This window comes from Biomphalaria glabrata, chromosome 17 (assembly GCF_947242115.1).
Source record: "Biomphalaria glabrata chromosome 17, xgBioGlab47.1, whole genome shotgun sequence".
In the NCBI taxonomy this organism is placed as follows: Eukaryota; Metazoa; Mollusca; class Gastropoda; family Planorbidae; genus Biomphalaria; species Biomphalaria glabrata.
The window spans coordinates 23,075,643-23,099,341 of record NC_074727.1 but is presented as its reverse complement, the minus strand read 5'-3'; the positions used below and the strand labels follow the sequence as shown (position 1 = coordinate 23,099,341).

Genomic DNA, 23,699 nt, shown 5'->3' with positions numbered 1-23,699 from the left:
GCTAAAAAAAAACTTTAATTAATGCAATCTGGATGAGTCTTTTGTTTTTGGGCCTCGAAGCAAAAATGTTTTGAATAATTGAAAAGGATCCAAGCGAGCTTAAATGTGTTACAGCTTTGTTTCCAGGGATTCGTGTCCTGGGACGTTTTGGGCTAGAGGCGGAACTGAAGGCCAAGCAATCCAGGGAAACCCCGTCACCAATTTTTTGTATGTAATCCTATTTTGAGGAATATATGGGAGAAGGTTTCCATGCTGCCTTTACGTGCTCAGCAATTAAATGAGCTAGTGTCGGGATTTCTTAGGTATCCAAGCGGTTAATGCCAGTTAACCGCACACCCAATAGTTAAGATAATGTCTCGTTATTTAGATGAGCCGAAAATTTGCAATGACAACATCTTTAGTGAAAGAAAATAATAGACAGCACTTGCCTGTTTGGCTAACTTGTAAATAGCATTTCTGTCCGTCAGATCGACTTTATAGGCTACCGCAACGGTGCTATATTTAGATCGGACACTGTTCAGCGTTTGCTCCATGAGGTCCTGGTCCACATCCCATAGAACCAAGTGACAGCCTCTTTCGGCAAACTTCTCCGACAATAACCTGCCAACACCACCACCTACAAACAAAATTACAATAATGTAAACATGCATATGTTTCTCCTGTGATTAGATTACACTATAATCACAGACATATATATATATATTATACCTAGAATGGAAAACGGGAACAAATTCTTATCCGATAATGATCAGATCACAGACCTATATATAGAGATTGTTATGTACTTAGCTATTTTTCAAGCTGTAGAGTAAGTCACCCCAAATCTAGGAAAATCGATATTTTCTGTCTTATAAAAGTAATGATCTTTAGTTTTCAAAGTTTAAAAATAATGCAAAACCATTTTGAAGATTTTAAATAGAATGGGCTATTATTAATATTAATCACAGAACTATATATTTACGAAAAAATTTTATATAAAGTCGTTTCCTGTTTGTTTCCATTGATAAATGGTTTTGAAAATCTTAAATCAAAATAATTCAAGACTGTTGATTTTAATCATCTTAGATTGTACATTGAAATAGATTGATTAGCTAGATCTTTCTAAAAATTGAAAAATAATAATTATGAGAAGGAAACTACCAAAATTAATTTGCAAAGTCCTAGACAAGCTCTAACAATTTAAAAGTATAATCAGTTTCAAATCCGTTGACTATATTGATAAACATATAGCTTCACATTCGTGGTTGATGATGACCACATTTTTTAATCTCCTATGAACTTCAATGTGGCTATAAAGTCTAATCCTCAGCAGTATGACAGTCAACAGACAGTATTTACCTGCCCCTGTAATAAGTACTGTTTTTCCTCTGATATCTTTACCAATGAATCTGGTCGGTACAAAACACAACACAACTGACACCATCCAGTACCAGAAGAGTTGGGTCAGAAAGAAAATAATCTCAAACACGACCAACATTCTCAATCTGGAAAACCAATGTTTGACAAGTCAGTTCATTATAAATTAAACTGAAGTTTAGAATTCACTAAACATTAACAAGTATATATATTATCTATCACTCACTGCGTAGTCAGGGTCACAATATCTCTCTAATACTCTAAGTGTTGAGGACTTGACGAAAACGTACATGAAAAGGAAAGAGATAAACAACAAGGAACAAAAAATATTGTGAGCCGAGTAGATTGTGTCCAGACCCTTATCCATAACGCCGTACAAAATGACGACCGTTTTGTAGTTGGCGGTCTTTTCACGATAGCCTGGCAACGTAGAAAACTCCCCCTCCTCCACCCCGAGATAGTAGGCCCAGGTCTCGTTTGAATGGAAACTTGTGTAAAAAGGGAGAGGTGGGAGCTCGTAAAATACGATCCTCCATATCTGTAGTGTTTGCCGTTCTTTTTTTTTTTTTTATTTTGCTCTGGGACAAAACAATTTGATGGTCAAGGGCCTTAAAACTAATGCGAATGGTTCATGCTACTCACTGTTGAATTCAGAAACGCTATGTTGAAGCGACTTGTAAAAATGGGTTAGCCAGTCGTTTATTAATATATTATGATTTCTTAAAAAGTGGATCTTCTTCCCTTTCAGAGGCGTAGTATTAATGTCACTCGGTGTTGTTAGCTAATCGTGTCTCCCCAACCCCTCTAATATCCCCCCCCTTTTTGCAGCATTAAACTTTCAAATAAAAGCTATCGTTGTTATAATTTAACTTCAGAAACTATTTAAGGTCTATACATCTTTAAATCTTGTACATTTTTTATAAAAGTTTTCTTTTTTTTAAACCAAAAAAAAAGTTAATTTTCACTCTGCTTGTACTTTCTGGTGGGTCACTTAGTGCGGTCCGTACCCCTCGCACCTACTAGTGACGCCACTGCTTTCTCTAATTAGGAAACGAAAACGTCATCCTCGCAAAAGCATGCAGTAGAATGAGTCCCTAATATGAATGCGAAACGTTTTCAATTGTATGATCAAAGACTTAGATTTAAAAAAAAAACAACGTTAATGCACTTCAGAAAGATAACAAGATTACAAAGAGAGTTTGTGTTACACAAACTCAGAGGCGGCCCCCGTCGAAGTCGGATCCCTGTCGGATCTGCATATTCGCAAATAATATTCAAGAGGTGATTTAATTTTGATGTAAAATGTTTTACACGTTTCGGATGTTCCTTCAGAGTTGAAGATAATTACTTCCTAGTCCAAACCTCCCGCAGGACGACGGGGGATGGGAGCGGGCAGGGTTTGAACCCTGGGCCATCCATAAATCTGAACGACAGTCCAGCGCGCAAACCGCACGACCAGGCAGCCATCCGATGGTCAAAAGTAATAATGTTTCAAAGATTCATTTGCCGTAAATTTAAATTTAATAAAAAAATAGTAGATTAGTTTTAGTATATTAAAACATTACAATATTGATCAAAACGTTTGGAAATGAAAATCTACACTTTTTTTTTACACTTTAAGTTTAGAAATTGAAATTCTACATCTTAATCTAGTCTATTTTAGTCTAAACTAGATCTAGAAATTCTAGATCTAGACTCTAAAATAATTTTAATTAGAATATAAATCCAGATCTAGATATACTGTAATAAAAATCTAGATCTAGTCTAAAAAATCTAGATTAGATCTAAATCAAGATATCATTCCTTTTTTAAACGCGAGTCACATAACGAGGCTTAATAAACATTACTATACCGAGTTCTTTTTTCATTTCATTTGAAGAATTAATTCCATATAACGTCAGAGAAAAAAAAAACACTACGTCACACGGCCTAGCTAGAATAATAATCGCCTTCATCATTACGAGCCTTTTATCGAGTGTTCATAGACATTGGTGCACCGAGTGCGTTCTTTTAGCATTTCATTTAAAGAATTCATTCCATATGACGTCAAAGGAAAAAAAAAACACTACGTCACAAGGCCTAGCTAGACTAAAAATCACCTTTATCAACACGAGCCATTTCTCGAGTGTTCATAGACATTGGTGCACCGAGTGCGTTCTTTTAGCATTTCATTTAAAGAATTCATTCCATGTGACGTCAAAGGAAAAAAAAACACTACGTCACACGGCTTAGTTAGACTAAAATATGTTTTCATTAATACAAGCAATTTTTTCGAGGGTTAATAGACATTGGTGCACCGAGTGCGTTCTTTTAACATTACATTTAAAGAGTCCATTCATATGACGTCAAAGAAAAAAAATTCCATTACCTCACAATAGGCTAGTACCGGTACCATAAAAAAAATGTCTTTATTTACACGAGATATTTAACGAGGGTTCATAGACATTGGTGCACTGAGTTCTAATCCTATACTCTTAAGCGAGCAATTCTTGTATGTATGTATATATATTTATATATATATATATATATATATATATATATATATATATATATATATATATATATATATATATATAAATTTTATTTCGAAAACGGCTCTAACGATTTTCTTTAAAAGTTCACGGTATGTGCATAATAGTGAGAAAAAAATTCTCAACTCATTGGCCACATCGGGAAAACTCGAGGTCGACCGTTATATCGGTTTGAAAATGGCTCATTATCGAAAAATTTATTTTGGCTAGAATGTTTTATGAATGAAATTTTCTATATGACGTCAATGGGAAAAAAAACTTGACACCGCTTACGTCACTAGGCTCACAGCAGTACACTAAGACATTTCTTCGCAAACAAGAACAAGTTTTAATGATTCAATTGGCGTAATTAAACATTTGCACACCATCTTATTGTACATTGATCCATTAGGAATTTATGGAAGAAAAATAATGAAATTAAATATCTTAATGTAAGATTAGTTATTGTGTTTTAAAGGCTTTATAAATTGTTTACACTTTAATTGCTTACACCCGTAGGTAGCTTTTACTTTGTTATTATTTTGCTGGTGAATTATTGCAATGTGTTTAAGCTTCGAAGTCTGCTGTCCAATACCAAAACATAGGAAATGGTCATAACACAGCATATCTATGCCTTACTTGCACAATCAGGGCCGGCCCTAACATTTGCGGGGCCCTATGTGAAATGTGAGGATTGCGCGCGGACCAGTAAGGGTAGAGATAAAGATAATAAGTGAAAAATAAGATTTTGTATTAGAAAATAAATTCGTATTTGCATTACATTTTTATTAAATGAAAGCTGACGATGCCGTTTTTTTATATCACGCGTAGGACTGACGTTTACCATATTGATTGACACCCCAAAGTGACAATTTTGTCTTTTTAAGGACATTTTTATGAGTTTCAGGAGATTTCCAGGAGCCCCTTGAAAACAAGGAGCCCACGGGAACCCTATTATAAATTATAATGGTTTAATTTAATAATTTACACCTAGAATTAGCGCGGGGCTTTTGAACCTTCGGAGTCCACCACTGTGACAGCATAGGCCTAGGGCTGGCCCTGATGATATTCAGCTCGCGGTCAACGAATTTTCATCACGCTGCTGCCTTTTTTTTTATTTGTTAACCTATAAACCTCGGTAAAACAGAAGTCATGTTCCAAAAGTCACCCAATAAAACCTACTCAGCCCAAAGATCACTGCGCATAGACATCCATTAAAGTGGTAGATAACTTCACATTATCTGGGAAGCATTTTATCAATTGACGCATTGCTTTAAAGAGAGGTTGATATGTGATCATGGATAGTCGTGCTTTTGGACGCCTCCAAGCGAGAGTGTGGCGAAATAAATCGCTCCGCCTGTCTACAAAAATCAGTGTCAACCAGTATTCTCTCAACCCCTCTACGTGGATCTGAGACATGAGTACTTTATAGAAAGCAACTAAGACTTCTTGAACGACTTCACCAAAGACCACAATACAAACAGCGATATTCTTGCAAAATGGTATGAAATTCGAGTCCGAAGATAAGTGAGGAATGCAGTATTTCCCTTTGCTGTGCAGCCCCAACTGTGACCTACATATTTTGCCACATCCAGGGCAAGCATAACCATTGTCCGCAGGTGGCCGATTTAGATTTTCTTTTCGCCATCTGCGTTTGTTCTCGGCAGCAGATTTTCTTTTGGTCTCAAATGTGTATCTCGCGGCCTTCGTGAGAGACCTCCAGCTGTCTCGTTCTGAGGCCGCATGCAACCAGGTGCTCTCTTCTTTGTCAGCCAAGGAAAGTTGACGACTAGGCTGGTCTTTGAAGAATTTCCGTGGAGCGCCTCTGTTACGTCGACCACCTTTTAGCTCACAAAAAAAGACTGCCTTTGGCATTCGTTCGTCTCCCATTCGGGATACGTGCCCTACCCAGTGAAACTGTCGGACCATAAGAAGTCCCACTATACTGTCCATACCGGCGTTGGCAAGGACATCGCTGTATGTAGTGCTGTCCTGCCACCGTATGTCCATGATGGAGCGCAAGCATCTTTGGTGAAAGCACTCAAGAAGTCTTAGTTTTTCCTGTAAAGTGTCCATATCTCAGAGCCATAATAAATATACTAATTGCAGTATTAAATGTCATGAAGTATCCATTTTAGAAGTTATACTGCAAAGACTTTCTTACAAGCCTATAATAGCCCAATAGTTCTACAATGTAAAACGTTAAGATGTGAGCTGTGGTTTTCTATAGGCCTACTATTGGAGGGACTTTCTATTCTAATCGCCATGTACAATTACATTGAGAACTGAAAGAAATAAAAGCAACTCTTCGGATTGATAGTCTTTACCCGATAGTTCATTTTCGTAATTACAACAATATTCCCAAAATAACTTCGGGTAAATATCCTTCCTTAACAAATTATTCATCCGAGCGAGGCTCGGTCACCTGATATTAGATATTATTTAAAAAGGATCAAAGCCACATTGTTTTTGCGTTTTGTCTGTCAGTCGGTCTGTCCGTTATCTTGATATAAAAAAAACAACTAAAAGTTATTAAAAATTGATTAACCTTTATTTTACGTTTCAAAACATCGCAATAATTTTTAGGTATGAACACAATTGAAAAGTTTATATAATAGATTGTTCCGGATGTTTGTATAAATAGTAAAAGAAAAAGAGAATTTCAGATAAATGTAATACCGTTAATTAAATTTTTTGGATGGTCTCGTATAAAAAATAGATGTACTACAGCCACGTGGAGAGATTTTCATACCTTACTTTGGTGTTTGGATTCTGTTTTCCTTAAAAATCGGAACATAATATTAACGATAATTAGATTTTTTTATGTTTTAGGTAGAAAGTTAAATGTACTGTAAGAGAGTAGTGAGTTAAAATATTTTTCATAAAAATCCGTAAAAACATTATTTCGTAAATGAGAAGATTATTTGTTTATTAATTAGAAGAGGGAGCCCAAACAATTATTTGGCGTTAGTAAATTTTTAAATAAATTCGGAAATTTCTGGCGACGATTTGTAAGAAACAAAATCCGGAACTTTCTTTATCGATTACAAAACTTCTATGTTATGTTTTACAAGAAAATTAAATGTCTAAAAAGTAATTTTCAGTAATCATTTCTAGTAAATTACTTTTTTTAAAAGCCTTATGCGATTTCAAACAATCATTAGGCATAATTCATGTTTTATAAAACAATATCCGGAACATTTTTACACTTAATGAAATATAAGTCAGTATAGAGATTATGATTTAGCATTAATATGCTATTTACATAAAAAACGGAACAACATATTATTGATAATGTGTTTTTGCAACGTTTAAGCATGGAAATTGAATGTAATATAAGTTAGAAGAGCAAACAAACATTTGTTGGCGTTGATTAGTTTTGCACAAAAAAATCCGGAACAATCAATTTTAGATACTTAAAACTATTGAGATGTTATGGGAGGAACATTAAAGGGTAAATCAGATTTTCAATAGCTTTTAGAGTTCTAGTTTTTTAAATCTAATCGTGACGGACAGACCGACCAACAGACAAAACGCACAAAAATAATCTTCTTTTATTCGGATGGGGGCACTAAACAAAAAATAAATAAAATCTGATTTTTAAAAAAAGTTTAAGGAATTGGTTTAGCACCTGATCATGTTGCGACGTTACGCTACTGCACGAAAATCGCTGCATAAAAAGTCCATTTAAAAAAATGTGCGTGATATTTACATACAAAGTGCATTATTAGCCTTTATAAACAAACAGAAATGTTTTCTTTTAATTTTAGCAGCTAGTTGACCAGAAAAAACGTCTTTAACTATTATTTGTATTTGTTGTAAACATTTCCTGTACATTTTAAAAATATATTTGACTTAGTGATACTGAAAATACACAATAATTGTCCATCTTTGTTAGCATATTGTAACATTGCCTCCCTTACATTTACGTAATTGTTTTAGAATTGGTGTATTTTTATGAAAAAATCGCTTGCATAATTAATTTTATAAATTAAACGGTTTGCTTTTAGAAAACCAAAAGTAGCCGTTGCACCTAAACTTTTCAAGCCGGATTTAATGATGAAATAATATTTTTCATATCTCTTCTAGTTTTCGAGATCTGAGTGTGACAGACGGACAGACGGACAGACGGACAGACGGACATTTTGCACAAACCTAATAGCGGCTTTTTCCCCTTACGGGGGCCGCTAAAAAGATAAATACTTTGAAAAAAACACAAAGCAAATTTGTTCTTATGACGCCGTGAATATTTCAAAGTTTCCTCCAAGAGAAAGTGTAGCACTTCTTAGCTTCATCTTTCTGTAGCACTTCTTAGCTTCATCTTTCTGTAGCACGGCAGTGGATGTCCGCGGGTAAGGTTCGAACTCGGTCAATTTGTAACAGCATTCACAAGCCCATACCACCAGCAGCCAATGTCAATGCTCGTTCGTCAGTGAACAATGACACAGGGTTAAAGTCTTATGGCCTTCAAATCAAGAGTAGATTATCTTTGTTTTAGAATTGAAGAGTAAAAGAGAATTGATGTTCATTGTTAAGGCTACGATACATTGGATACAGCCTCATATATCGATACATTGGATACAGCCTCATATATCGATACATTGGATACAGCCTCATATATCGACACATTGGATACAGCCTCATATATCGACACATTGGATACAGCCTCATATATCGACACATTGGATACAGCCTCATATATCGACACATTGGATACAGCCTCATATATCGACACATTGGATACAGTCTCATATATCGAAACATTGGATACAGCCTCATATATCGATACATTGGATACAGCCTCATATATTGATAGCCACAGGTAACCTATCACACATCGTTCGCTCTAATGCCTACAGTGAATCTGAATCCTTGGTCCATTTTGGCAGATCATTGGTCCACTTAGGTAAACCGCTTACTTTAACTAGTTCACTTAATCTATACTAAAAATGCATTTCGCTTAAAGGTCCATTATAAATTACTAATACTATCTATTACACTAGGGCTGGCATAGTGACGGCATACACCACAATGTCCGAAAAAAATTCGATCCTGAGACTATCGCTTATTGTTTATATCATGCGGCCTCAAACCAATATGAAACTGATCTTATATTTAAATAGCCTTATAGTGTACATTGTGTTCTGTGACTATGCGTGTAAAGACATACGCGGGAACACGTTGATTGTAATGACTCAATAGTAAGACGCGTAGAAGTTGAGTTTAATTGGGTATTTCCTTAGTGACGAGACGGTACATTAAAAACTTAGAACGGAAGTAGGTTAAAGACACTAGCAGACGAAAGAGAGGCCTCTTGTATAACGCTTAAAAAGGCCGTGTTTACTTTACATGGCGACATGAACTGTGTCCTTACTGCTTGACTACATGCAACATTTCTAAAAAGGCTGGATTAATGTATTCTATTTCAATCGGTTCTGTTGATGGTGTGCTTAACGTAACTCGCGACTACAATTAATATCATTTCAAGTAAACAAACTCACAACTTGTTCAACAATATCTCCACTCAACTGCCAGACACCAACAAGATATAGTTGAAATGGATTGCACTTATTGATTGTAAGGCGTTCAAAGGGAGCACTAACAATTTGTTACATTTCTAAAACAAAGCAAATAAAAAGAAACAAACTTACATAAACCCAAAACTAACGAAATCAAAGCTAATCCAATGAATATATTTCTTAAAGCGAAAAAAGAAAGCAGTCAATCTAGAAGTGGAGATCTTTTATCCACAGATATGTGGCGTAAGGAATCTCAAAGTGTTCGTCTCGACTCGACAAGTTTTTTTTATTTTTTTTTTTTATTTTTGTGATTCCTATTTTTCGCTTGATATATATTCAGTGGCGGAAATAGAATTCTCGAGACCATCCACACGGTTTGAACGACTTCGGCAGCTCAATTCTCTACCACCATAAACCACTTTTGTATAGCACTATGTTTACATTGATATACTCATATTAACAAAAGTTTTAGAACCCTTGGACATTAATGAGATAACGATACTTCAATGACAAGATACAAGAGATAGGGTACGGTTAGAGTTTTGTTATTTTAGCACTTTTTTTGTTTTGTTTCTTTAACATAAATCTATTTGTTTCGTTAGTTTAAAGCAAGCCATCTTCTGATAAGGTTGTTTGTTTTTTTAGATAATAATCATTCCGTTCGCATGAATTAAGCCATATAAAAGCAATTTTTTTTTTAAAGCGTGTAACTTATAAGTGGTCGCTAGAACAGGGCTTGCCTATGAAGATTTATTTGTGTGTTTTACTTGTTTACAATGCGTTAATTAATAGCTGAAAATTTTATATGGCCACAGATTTACTAACACCATTAGTAAAATCACTGAACTAAGTGACACTGCGTTATAGGAAGTCTAAAAAGTAAAATAGGAATTATACATATAACCATGGGCGGACTGGCTATATGGGCATTCGGACTATTTCCCGATGGGCTGGTACCCAAACAGGCCCGTAAGGCCACCGAAATAGCCGCATCTATATTTCTTATAAAGATATAGAGTTCACTGTATGCATGCGTGCAGTTATCGATACATTATCAAACTGAACAGAATGATATTGAGGACATGTAGGCCTAGAATTGGATGCCCATCAAATGATATACAATTTATGTGCCGGATTGAGAGAAATGCCCGGGCCGATTTTGACACCCAGTCCGCCCCTGCATATAACACTGAACCATAATTTACAAATACAAAAAAGCAACAACAACTAATTAAGTTTTCAGAAAGAAACAAAGATCTAGGTATGTTTCTTCTTATTCCAAATACTAGGACCAATTTGTACCAGTTCTTTTTCTTTCCTAATATCATAAGAACATGGAAAGGGTTGCTTAAATCAGGCAGGACAACAAATGGCATAGCATAGTCTGTAATTAGCTGCACGACTAGATTATCAAGAAGATAAACGTAGGACGTAATTATCTTGCTTCTAACCAATGTCAATAATTCACTAGATAAGTTGGCAATTAAAAAAAAAATATTATTAAAATATGAAATTACATGCTGATACAAGTGGATTAGAGTTGATGTATAGAATTATCCAAACATTCTAATGTTAGGTTTAGTGTTTTAGTGATTTTTTAAGGGTATATGTTACTCAAAATGAAAAAAAAAAAACAGATAGTGCAGATATACCAAAATATACGAACTGGCCCAAGTTTCTTTGATAGTTATCTTCTCTTTTTCTTACCTATCTTTTCACTGCTTCTTTTTTCCCTCTATTTTTTTATCTCCAATTTTTCTTACCAAGATAGTATTTAATATATTATAGGGCACAAAAATAGTTTCAATATGAACCATACGTCAGTAGTCAAAGTAAAGCCAAGAGGACAGCCATCAGCAAAGAGGACAGCCATCAGCAAAGAGGACAGCCATCAGCAAAAAGGACAGCCATCAGTAAAGAGGACAACCATCAGTAAAGAGGACAGCTATCAGCAAAGAGGACAGCCATCAGTAAAGAGGACAGCCATTTGTAAAGAGGACAGCCATCAGTAAAGAGGACAGCCATCAGCAAAGAACGAAGATTACTAAAAAAAAATTATTAAAAAAAGAAAAAAAGAACGCCACTTTGTCACAAATCAAACCTACTCGTACCTTATGTGACAAAGTTGGGCCTCCACAGCCATCTTCGATTCGATAGGAGCTCCTCTACGTCCATGAAGAACGAGCTATATATTTAGAAAAACTTTATCATAAGCACATGGAGTGAAGAATGAGTAGATGCAACGGCTTCCAACATGCTCCTGTTCTTCATTTCGAGATGGGAAGAGTAGTTTCTATTATAGAAACTAGTCGACCCGCGGCGTAGCATACGCCGCTATTTAGTTACGGGTGAACACTTCCTGAAAGACACAGTTGTCCAAATCGGGTGAATTTGGGCAAACGACTTTGTCCGCATTCCTAGAGAGAGAGGAAGGCGCGGGTGCAGGAAAGGGGGGGGGGGAAGGGGCGGGAGGAGGGTTAGAAAGTGGTGTCCCGCATGGTTGGGCGCTTTCTGTCGCCGCGAAAGTTACGTGGGGTAACTCTAGTCCGACCTACAGAAATAAAAGAGTTATCTTTCCATGACTTTTTCATGGAGGGTTAGAGAGTCGGTATGCGTTCGTGTCCCGCATGATAGGGCGACGTAGAGAATTATATATATATATATATATATATAAGAACGCCTTGGGATATGAGCCATCGGTAATAGGTATGCAATTATTTACATCTGCTTAGATTTTCCTAGAAAGAAGCTTTTTCAGACAGACAGGCAGACGGATTCAAGCTTCCATGAGCCTACAGTTCAAAGAGTCATAGACTCAACTCTTATGAAAATTACAAAGAAGAATATTCCTCTCTATTGTTTTTAGTACAGTTTTGATGGTCGAGTGGCAAAGCGCGTGGTTATATAATTGAGTCTTTGAGAATTCTGCTTCTACGTCACTAATGTGGAGAGACTTGGGATATCTGAGCCTCTCTCAACCATCTGTCCCACGTACTTCGGCTCCACACAGAGACTCAGTCTATTGCCGCATGGTCCATGTATCTGGCAGAGTTTCTCGTGATTTCCCTGTCTCTGTACGGTGCGATATCCCCACTTCCACCATTCCAGCGTTCTCAAGACCTCACACACTATTAAAAACCTGCCAAGTTCTGTTTTTGTGTGTTCAACTGTTTCCGTTTCTTCCTGGCGATGTTGATATCTGGGAATGAACTTTTCACGGGTCCTAGCGAATTAAGCCCCAATAGGGCAGAGGCGAAGATATCATAGGAAGAGAAAGCACAGCATCACCTTATATACATGACGAAGTACAACAATGATAAGAGACTTGAGCTGAGTATCTGGACCTTCACCCCGACCCCCTACGCCACTAACGCACTCATGTATAGGTACTTATGTATTAAACATGATCTCATTGTTCAGTCTCGTTCGGGCGCTACTGGGCGTCTTGTACTTCCTCGTCCCTCTCCTCGGCTTGCGCTCCTCCCCCCACCTCTCTCCACCCGTTTCCCTGGGTATCACTCGTTGATTGACGTACGGCGCTCGAGCTCAAGTAGGTGTCAAAGTATGGCAGGCCAGTCGAGTCAATAACTTGGCTTTTTTTGTGTGTCAACAGAGAACTCCAGAAGTAAGGAATTCATAGCTATTGTAAATAAGATATGAAACCGCCAGGAGCAAGTGCTGGTCAGACCTAAATGTGATCTGGTAAGACAGGGGTTTAGTACCATTGCGTTAGTACTAAAAGATTAGAAATGTTATGTAGTTTTATAACCACCCCCCCTCCACCCACACACCGCTTTTCTTTTAATTTATGATTACTTTACCCGGTTCCTAGCATAAAAAACACACATTCCTACACACGCGAACATAAGATAAGATAAGATAATTTTATTGATCCAATCAAATGGAAATTCAGTTTGACTGCAGTTGACAACATCAACGTAACGACTGTACAATAACAGTATACATGAAAAATTCGAACAACATTCACACACGAAACACATACACATTCACAACTAGGGCTTTATGAATTTGACTTCTATGTACTTCTCGATGACGACAGCTGATCTTGTAACACTCTGACCGAAAGTGGGATACATGAGTTTTTAAATCTTTCTGTTTTAGTCCTAATGGAAAGGAGAAGACCACTTCGTTCAGATAAAAGATCTTATGTAACAGTGGTTTAATGGGTGCAGGTTGTCCTTAAGAATCGAGAGTGTTTTGGAAAGGCATCTTTCGTGAAAAAGCTTATCTTATCTTATCTTATATAATACAGACGTTACTTCAAAAAAGAAGATTACGTCCTACGCGTCATGCATTTAATCATGCATATTAACCAATGACTTAAATTCTGCCAAGTCAATGGTTTTCCTGGCTAGCTCAGGCAACCCATTCCATGCTCTAATAGCCCTAGGGAAGAAGGAGTATTTGTACAAATTTGTCCTAGCATATGGGACGAGAAGTGTGCCTTTATCTTTGTGTCTTTTAGAGTATTTTATTAAATTTTGTTTTTGTATTTGAAGATTATGGTTCAGTGTTTTATGTATAATTGCTACTTTACTTTTGAGTCTTCTGTCCTGAAGGCTTTCTAAATTTAGTGATTTTACTAAAGGTGTTACTCTAGTCAAATGTGAATATTCGTTTGTTATGAATCTCACTGCTCTATTTTGTGTCTGTTCCAGTTTCTTAATGTTTTCTTAAGTCGAGGGGTCCCAAACGGAGGATGTATATTCTATTATTGGCCTTACCAAGGTTAAATAACATTTTAGTTTTATGTTGCTATTTGATTTATTGAATTTTTTAAAAATAAACCCTAATGCTTTGTTTGATTTTTTTATAGTTTCATCAATATGTGGATTCCATAACAGTTTTTCATTTATTATAACACCTAGGTATTTTGCGTTTTTAGTCTGTGCCATTGATTTGCCATGAATAAGATAAGTGGAAATAATTTGTTTTAGTTTTTTTTTGTTACTTTTAACAACTGACATTTTTCTTCAAGCTCTTCAAGCACATCCTCTTCGCTGCAAAGGTGTGGACCAGACAACATCTAAAACGCAATAGCCAGATATTATTTTGGTTAAAGTTAAAACAAGCGGTAAATATTCACATTTAATTACTTTTAGCTTGGAAAGCCACGAGGAGGTGGGCTGAGGGGAAACATTATTTCCCCTGATAACTATGTATCGTTCTGACCATAGCTCATGCATTCCAATAAGACGCTCCAAAGGCTGAAAGAGGCAATACAGCTATTGGACCCTACTATGACCTGCTAACCACTGTTAGAAAACGTAATTTCAAACTCTATGGCCACATCACAAGATCGTCAGGGCTCGTAAAGACATTCCTTCAGGGGACAGTACCAGGAAGAAGATGAAGAGGAAAACAGAGAAAACGATGGGAAGCCAACATCAAAGAATAGACAGGCCTGTCAGTGAATAAAAATCTATCCAAGGCAAAGAGAGGAATGGATACAGACATCTTGTGTGGTACTCGAACGGTCCAACAGACCGATAGGTTAAGGTGAAGTCATTATATATATATAATGTTTTTTGTTTGGTGTAATGCACAAATTGTAAGAAAAATTTCCATACGGACAATAAAGATTATTATTATTATATATATATATATATATATATATATATATATATATATATATATATATATATATATATTATATATATATATATATATATATTAGTTTGTCGGGTCACCACATGCATACTGATGAGTGACCCGTCAAAAAAAAACAAAACAAAAAACAAACAAGCTCGGAACAAAAAGTTCAATTGTTATTTCATTATAAAGCTTCTATCAACTCACTCTGTCTGTCTGTCTGTCAGGTAAAAAAAATTGTACACGTTATTTCTCCCACACCCATTCTAGAATTAAGCTGAAATTTTGAACAATTATTTTTTTTACCCGACAACCAAAGAATCAATTTAAAAAATTAACCAATTAGTTAATTAACTATTGGAAATTTATTATTTTGTTTGGTATATTGAACAAGGGAATGAAATCGTACTTGACAAATATAAAGTAAAAAAAAAAAGTTTCCCTTTCAGACCCTGCGATGACAGATGTGAAATAAGTTAAATTAGTTCCTTAAGGACTCTTAAGCCCTGATTGAACTTTTTTTTATGTATTTAAAAAACCATCATGTAAACATTCACCAATATACGCCCTTCTTCTCTCCCGCTTTCACGCCTGGTCCAGACAAGTGATAGGGTCATAAAGTGTTTTGTAAGTTAAAAGCTAGACAAAAACAACAGGTAAAATATTTCTAATCGCACAGATTTATTTTGACTAGGACCGTTATGATTTGAGCGACATGACTGATCCAAAGTAATTGATACAATTAAACTTAACATAAGCTTTGTTCTTTTTAATTACAATGTTTTAAAAATATTTCTGTTTGTTCTATTTTACATTCATAAATCGAAAGACACAGATAGATGCACACATTTATGTTATTATACAACTGTGTGGACTATTTTCATCCTTATATGAATAGAAGCCAACGGTCGATAATATACAATAAAAAAATATCAAGCGAAATAAAAAAAAATATTGTAAAAAAACAAACAATAAAGCTTAAATTAGGGAAAGAAATGTATATCTAAATAATGTAAGATTTATTTCCCTTCTCCTATATAAACAAAATTAATTAATAACCACTAATTAATTAAGTAATGGTTATCTATTTATTGATATTCATGTGTTTTCATCGAGAATAGGCATTCTCGCAAGGTTTCAACTTGATATGTGGATGTGAGCGAAAAAAAAAGGGTAAAATAATCCTGACAGACAGACAGACAGAGTTAATATAAGCTTCGTAAAAAGTAGCGTTCACCTTATTAAAAGTCCTCCCATCCTTTTTTATTTATTTATTTATAATTTTTGTTCATGATTTTTTTTTTTACTTTCAACCCTCTTCTCCTCCCAACCCCGCGACTTTTGACATAAACTCGGATACTTCCAAACAACACTAACTCCCAGACTTCCACAAGTCACTGCAGTAGAGCATGCCAGTGTCGAGCTCAACTAGCTTGGTGTGTATGTGGCAGTCGCTCTGTTTGTGTGAAGAAGGATTAACTTTCTCACGTCTTATCGTAGTCAGTGTCAACTCAGAGGCGTAACTAGGGGAGGGAGAAGAGATGGGGGGTGAGAGGGTTTGAATTTTGCAATTTGAAAATTGCATCTACTTGTTAGGAAATGTTTTATATGCGCATTTTCTATTAGGAACCCAAAGGAGTCATTTGAACTTACCTAACAGGCGACAGTAAATAAAGAAAGTGTGACCTCTACAACAAACCACCAACAATATTTTCTATGAAAGATTGTTAACAACCAGTGGTACAGCTTGTTTTCGGCATAAAGGGACTTTTAAATATCTGACACGCGTGCTACGTGCCACGTAAAAAAGTAGAGAACCCCTTTCAGACCTTGCAATCTATTTGGCAGAGGATTTCTGTGGCCCATTGTTAACGAGAGTGTCATGTGGTCAGCGCAACGACCAAATGCCTTTACTTTTCCCCAACTAATGTCGGGTACCCATTAGAGCTGGGTGAACTCAGATGCGTCCTAAAGATCGCGAAATTAAAAATACCAATCTTCACCAGGATTCGGAAGCCAAGTCTTTTACTCTGCCACCTCGCAACATCACAAAAAAAAAAAAAATCCACGATTCCATCGGAATGAATCTCTGCAGCTTCCTTATGCGATGTGGGCGCACATATCAAAGGGGAGGATAGCTCATCTTGTAGATTGAATCAAATTAGAGTTTTGGTATTGTTAATGGTCGGAACGAAGTCGCCAAGAAAAGTTTCCTATCGCTCAAGCAGCTTTAGCGTCCAATTAAAGGGGTGATAATTTGGTATTAGTTGCGTCACTGAATTTGCCAGAATGTACTACTTTGTAAGCTCCCTTAGAATCACTGACTATTTTTAGCAGCCCCCGAAAGGGGAATAAACGCTGGTGGTTTTATGTGGTATTTCTGTCCGTCCGTCCGTCCCGTTTAGATCTCGTTAACTAGAAAAGATATTGAAAATCCGACATCATGACATCCGACATATTTTTGAACATTCAAAGTTCTGACGCAACGGCTACTGTTTTCTTGTCTGAATGCGAAATATGTAATGTTTAAAATCAACTATGCATGCATTTTTTTTCATAAAAATATAAAATTTTTACAACTATTCACTATTAATAGTAAGAAACACTTGAGGCTATTTAGTAAAGAGATGACTATTTATCATATTTTTACCACACTTATGCAAACGGTTTGTAGATTTTTTGTCAAAAATGTGTTGTTTTTTTTACAAATATATTGCAAAGTTAAGTAAGTTCTGTTATATTAACTACTACATTTACAAAACAATGTTTACTTTTTTTTCAAGAGAAAAAAGATTTAATATGCAAATGAGTAGAACATAAATTAAAACAACAATCATTAAGTAGATTTTCATATAGCAAGTACTGCGTTGGCTACACTCCGGAAGATACACAAAATTTAGCGGCCCCCGAAAGTGGAATGTCTGTCCGTCGTCCATCCCGTTTAGATCTCGTAAACTAGAAAAGATAATGAAAATCCGACTTCATAATATTTTAGACAATTCAAAGTTTTGATGCAACGGCTACTTTTTTCTTTTCTGAAAGCAAAAAAAAAAAATTTTTTTAAACCACTTATGCAAGCAGGGTTTTTTTCATAAAAATACACCACTTTTACAACTATTCACTATTAATAGTAACAAACACGGGAATCTCTTTAGTAGGGGAGCCAAATATTTACCATATTTGTAACACATTTATGCAAATGGTTTTAGATTTTTAGTCAAAAACTTTTTGTTTTACAATTGTATTGGTAAGTTATGTACGTTCTATTATATCAATTACTACGTTTACACAGAAAAATTTCACCCTTTTTTAAGAGAAAAAAACAATTAATAACTAGTTTTTCATATTATCGCGTGAACTGAACTGCTGCTCTATAGCTGTAGAACACTTTACTAAAAGCCCAAGGATTCCTATGATAACAGTGTTAAAATTGAATAGAGCAAATGCTTAGGATTTTTTTTTTTTTACGGAAATATTTTTTGTTGAGGAATAAAATATTGACCCTTTACAAAACAATTAGATCAATTAGATATTCATTATAAGACATCAGTTAGGCCAGGTTCACATCCAACTTCACATTCACTTTCACCTATCCTTTGGTCTGCTGGACCGTTGATGCATCACACAAGATCTGTCAACCTTCTTTCTCCATTCTTCTGTCATTTGTCTTTGATAGAATTTCATTCTTATATTTTTTCTGAAAATATTGAAACCTGCCTTTTTACCTGCCTGGGTGGACCACTTCGGGGGCCGATTTATTTCTTTGTAACTTTGTTAGTTATTTATTCAGGGTAGACTTCAATTGCGTTTTCCATTTTTGGATTTAGTTACAAGGCAGCGGAGGTTTGGATTCAGAGTTTTTCTTTTCCTTGGTGGGTGGCCAGCCAAAGCTAATGAACCCTTCCTGACAGATAAACATATTAAATAGGTGTATATGTGTGCGTGTCAACAGGTAAGGTCGCCTTAAGTCACTTTAGTGAGCGCTTGTTTTGGTGTTTGTTTTTACTTATATATATATATATATATATATATATATATATATATATATATATATATATATATATATATATATATATATATATATATATATATATATATATATTAAAAATGGGGCGGTGGAACAGAACTGAACCCACCCTTATTACATGGGGCCGCCTTCAGGATAAATTATGCCTTTCGCCATTTACATTTGTTTATCATAAATTCATGTCTGCTTTTTTTCCCTCTCCCGTATCTCTAAAACACACATACACACATAATATGGCTGCCACCAAGACGTCACATGCCACTGGATGATAGAATAGTATTGTTTGAATAACATTGTTTGGGGGGTGATATACCAATCTGAGAGGTGGAAAAAAAAAGGGGGAGGGGTGAAGGATAGTGTCAGAACATGTATGAAGAGTCTGAATCGGGGGCAGGATGTATGCGTGTCATATATTTTTGAGGGGTAACGGGGTCGTAGTCTGACCAGGAGCATCCATAGTCCCTCCCTCTGTATAGCCACCCTGAGAAATGCATTGACAATTTCAGCATGTAGGTAATAAACCCTTCGTAAAGATAAGTGAAGGTAGAATTATGTTAGAGAGTGTCATAATTTGACTGCCACCTCACAACTCAACTGTACTTGTGTGTGTGTGTGCGTGTTGTTTGTGTGTGTGTGTGATTGGGAATAACCTTTTGACTTTCATGGTCTTGAGTTTAAACCCCAGAAATTGGATTTTTACAAAAGCTTATATCAAGTCTGTCTGTCTGTTTGTGTGGTACAATTTTCGTGCACGCTATTTCTCCCACATCGATTCTCGAATTAAGTCGAAACATTACACGAGAATTTATTGTACCTAACAAAACATAAATCAATCATAAAATAAAACAATGTGTCAATTAACTATTGGTAAATAATTATCTTGTTTGATAAGGAAAAGAGGAAATAAATACTACAGTATTGAGAGATATGATTGTAAATTCCTATTTGATTTTTGTTTACAAATTATTATTATTTTTCTCTATTTAAGGATTCACTTGTTTTAATTTAGGTCTGGCTAATTGGAGCGAAGAAGACTCCACTATTGTTCAGTTGTAAGGGGTTTAGTAGGAACATCTTTTAGAATCCTCCTCTAGAGACCCATTTTATGAGCCTTACTTTAGATGCCTCCTTTTAAGCCTGTTAGGGTCTCTTTAAGAATAAAAATAAAACTAAGCGTTCATAGTTTGTAGATCTCACATGGAAAAGTTAAGAAAAGACATTAATCATAAATAAAAAATGAATTGTCTTCCTCTTTCTTTCTATTTTTTACTCTAAGTCTGAGAGGATTTGATTTTAAGATTATAGGTCTTGTGTTACCATGGATACAAGCAGACGGGCAGTTTGCTATGAAGCTTTGTCGTCCATCGTGTTGTAAACACTTGATCTGTGGTCAATGAGGATAACCCACTGCAGACTGTCCACAGTGACCGTCTTTGGACTGTCAGTGAGATTGACGGCTCTGAGTGGTTAAGTCATTAGTGAACAGGAGCCCACTTAGACTTACCAGGGTTTTAAGTCTTCGAGTTTAGATTTTTGGTTAGGTTACTTCACATTGGATTCTTGCTTCTTGTTGGATCTCTTTCTCTCTCTCTTTCTGTCTCTTTCTTTCTCTCTCTCTTTCTTTCTGTCTCTTTCTTTCTCTCTCTCTTTCTTTCTCTCTCTCTCTCTTTCTTTCTCTTTCTTTCTCTCTCTCTTTCTCTCTCTCTCTCTCTCTTTCTTTCTCTCTTTCTTTCCCTCCCTCTCTCTCTCTCTCTTTCTTTCCCCCTCTCTCTCTTTCTCTCTCTGTCTATCTCTCTCTTTTTCTTTCTCTTTCTCTCTCTTTTTCTCTCTCTTTTTTTTCTCTCTTTCTCTCTCTCTCTCTCTCTCTCTTTCTCTTTACATCTATCTCCCTCTCTCTAGCTTGTATTCACACTATTTCTGATAACTGAATTTGTCATATCTGATTTAAAACCTGCATTCTCATAAGCATATAGACACCCGCCCCCTTTCCCCACATACACCACTTAGTGACAGTTGTTGATGTCCCCAAAGGGCGTGGTGCTAAATAAACAAGCTGCTGAACATTGTCATCGGTAGCTCCCCATCTACATCATCACCGGCAGTTAGCGCCTCATTAGAAACAGTAGGACAACGCCTGGGTGGCGAGGGATCTCAAAATGTGCAATGTGACCACTTCAAGAGAATGATGCACGATGCGATATACCACTGAATGAACACTACTTATACTGAGATCTTCATTCCCTTTTATCCACGTCAAAATAGGACCTAATTCCAAATGTACGTTTTATTTAGCTGAAGGACATGCTTATGATTGATTGAATGTATTAATCACAGAACTATATATTCATGCAAAGTTTACAAATAAAGCAATTTCCTGTTAGTTTACATTAAGCTAATGCTTCGAAATCCTAGATCGAAATAATTCACGTCTATCGATTCTAGCCATCTAATGTACATGTAAATAGATTGATTTTGTTTTTATGTATCTAAAAATGCAACATAATAATAATGAGATAAGAGGGCTCTTATTTTCGATGTTTAATTACTAGATATAGATCTAAGCCTTAAATTATATGTTACATAGGTTAGGGTTGAAAAAAAACCTTTACTTCTTATAATTACTTTACAAAACAACGCCTTGTTTCAACTTTTTAAAACGTTTTTCAAGACATTTTTTTGTAGTGTTAAAAGATCTCCATATCCAGTCTAGATATAATATATATAGGTCTGTGATATTAACATTAATTTATTCAACTCTTGAATGAATAGGGCCTCCATACGGAACTACCCGAAGACGTCATCTGTTCAAGATAAATATTTTCTCGTTCTCAAGCCAAATGAACATTATTTTTTTAAATATTTTGAACCATTATTACAGTCAAACTACAGTTTTTCCACTGTGGCCAACGCGCTAGTAAATCTTTTATCAACGACATATATCAAATGTCATATATTTAAGTTTATTGTTAGAGCCGTTTCCAACCACCCATGTTTTGCCTACTCTGAATGTGCGACCTTAAAAGAGATATTGTAAAAATACTTGTAATAGTAAGAGTAGTTAATAATACAAAAAATTAATGGTTAATAATAATAATCTTTTCCTTCATGGTAGTAGAAAAGCACAATCTTATTTCCTTGTCCTAACCTTGATGATAGCTTTCAAGTCCGATAGCATTCAGAAATCTTCCTAAAAGTTCTGTCATTTTTAGAATAATCTCCCATTTCTTTATTACTAAAAAAAAACCAGTCGAAATAAAAAAAAAACAGTCGAAATAAAAAAAAAACAGTCGAAATAAAAAAAAAACAGTCGAAATAAAAAAAAAAACAGTCGAAATAAAAAAAAAACAGTCGAAATAGAAAAAAAAAAAAGAGTAAAAACAAAGTGTGAACAGGATGCTGGTTGCTGCTGATAAATCACTTTCATCCTCGACAAAGTAAACATTTACCAATTAAATGCTACTGTGAAACAAATGGAGCCGGCCCCCTAATCTTTGATAAGATAAGATATGATAAGATAAGAAAATTGTTTATTGATCCAATCAAATGGAAATTCAGTGTGACTACAATTGACAACCTCAGCGTAACTACTGTAACAATAACAATATAGATGCCAATACGAACAACATGTACACACGCACCACATACAGACTTACAACCAGCGCTTTATGAATTAGACTTCTATGTACTTCTCGAGTCTTCTATAAGTCTTTTCACGAACCAATGACCTTCCCATGCGACATCTCTGACTTGTAGTAATGCAGCGCTAAGCGTCAGTGAGGGCCCCTATTTCAATATAGTTAATTCCCCATTTAGTGAAAGTAAAACTTCCCCTTTCAGACCATGCGATCTATGGGGCATATGATGTAAAGGTCATGTTTCTGAGGCCCATGGTTAACGAGGGTGTCATGTCGCCAGCACAACGACCAGACGCCTTTACTTTTCCCCAACAAAAAGGTCAGGTACCCATTAGAGCTGGGTGGACTCAGAGGCGCCCTAAAAATTCTGAAATTATAAAAAAAATAGCTCTCATTAAAAATGTGGTCCCTATTGCTGGCTTTAAATATCTATTTGTAGACAATAGCCAAAAAATGAAAGCTAGATAAAAATTCGAAATCATAATATTGCAAAAACTAGATGAGAAACTGAGTTTACTTAAGAATGTCAGTTCCATACGTGTCAATCAATCAGATTGTCTCTAGTCTTCTGTCTGTCAATCTGTCTCAAACCAATGCGTCAAATAGCACATCAACCGAACCGACCGTACATCTTCAACAATGACAAGAAAAGACATGTCACTGTATTCAATAGATTTGCACGAATAATGAAGTGAAATGATCGAACTCTCTCCCTGCACAGTACCTGGTCAATTTACTATCGTCTGGGCCATCTGACTTCTATGGCAGGTACAGAAGACAAGTTTTGTTTTGATAGGCAAATGAGACAGCAAGTGTATTGACTACGTATATACGTGTGTTCGTGCCTGTTAGTATCTCTGTCACAGAGCTTGTGCACATGTATGTGTGTGTGTACGTGTGTGTGCGTATACGTACAATTTCAATACAGTTAATTCTTGTCCTTGCTTTTTCCCCCCCCCCTGAGTGCTTTCCCTTGAGTGAACTGATCTGGAGTTATCCGTACCTGATTGACAGTCGTTACTTAAAGTTCGGGCACCAC

At 35.8% G+C, this 23,699-nt stretch overlaps 1 protein-coding gene across 2 annotated transcripts in view; it reads right to left on the bottom strand.

The window, feature by feature from the left end:
- LOC106073075 (short-chain dehydrogenase/reductase family 16C member 6-like) overlaps positions 1 to 9,657 on the bottom strand; it is a 16,820-nt gene extending 7,163 nt beyond the window's left edge. The window contains exons 1-4 of one of the 2 annotated variants that reach the window (XM_056016042.1): positions 9,518 to 9,591; positions 1,583 to 1,630; positions 1,339 to 1,484; positions 429 to 616 (exon numbers count right to left, since the gene is read on the bottom strand). In XM_056016042.1, coding sequence (XP_055872017.1) covers positions 429 to 616; positions 1,339 to 1,477 — 327 coding nt within the window. In that variant the 5' untranslated portion in view covers positions 1,478 to 1,484; positions 1,583 to 1,630; positions 9,518 to 9,591. Of the gene's footprint in view, positions 1 to 428; positions 617 to 1,338; positions 1,485 to 1,582; positions 1,631 to 9,517 lie in introns of both variants that reach the window. The other variant, XM_056016043.1, reaches the window with a different exon arrangement.
- Positions 9,658 to 23,699: the final 14,042 nt, after the last annotated feature.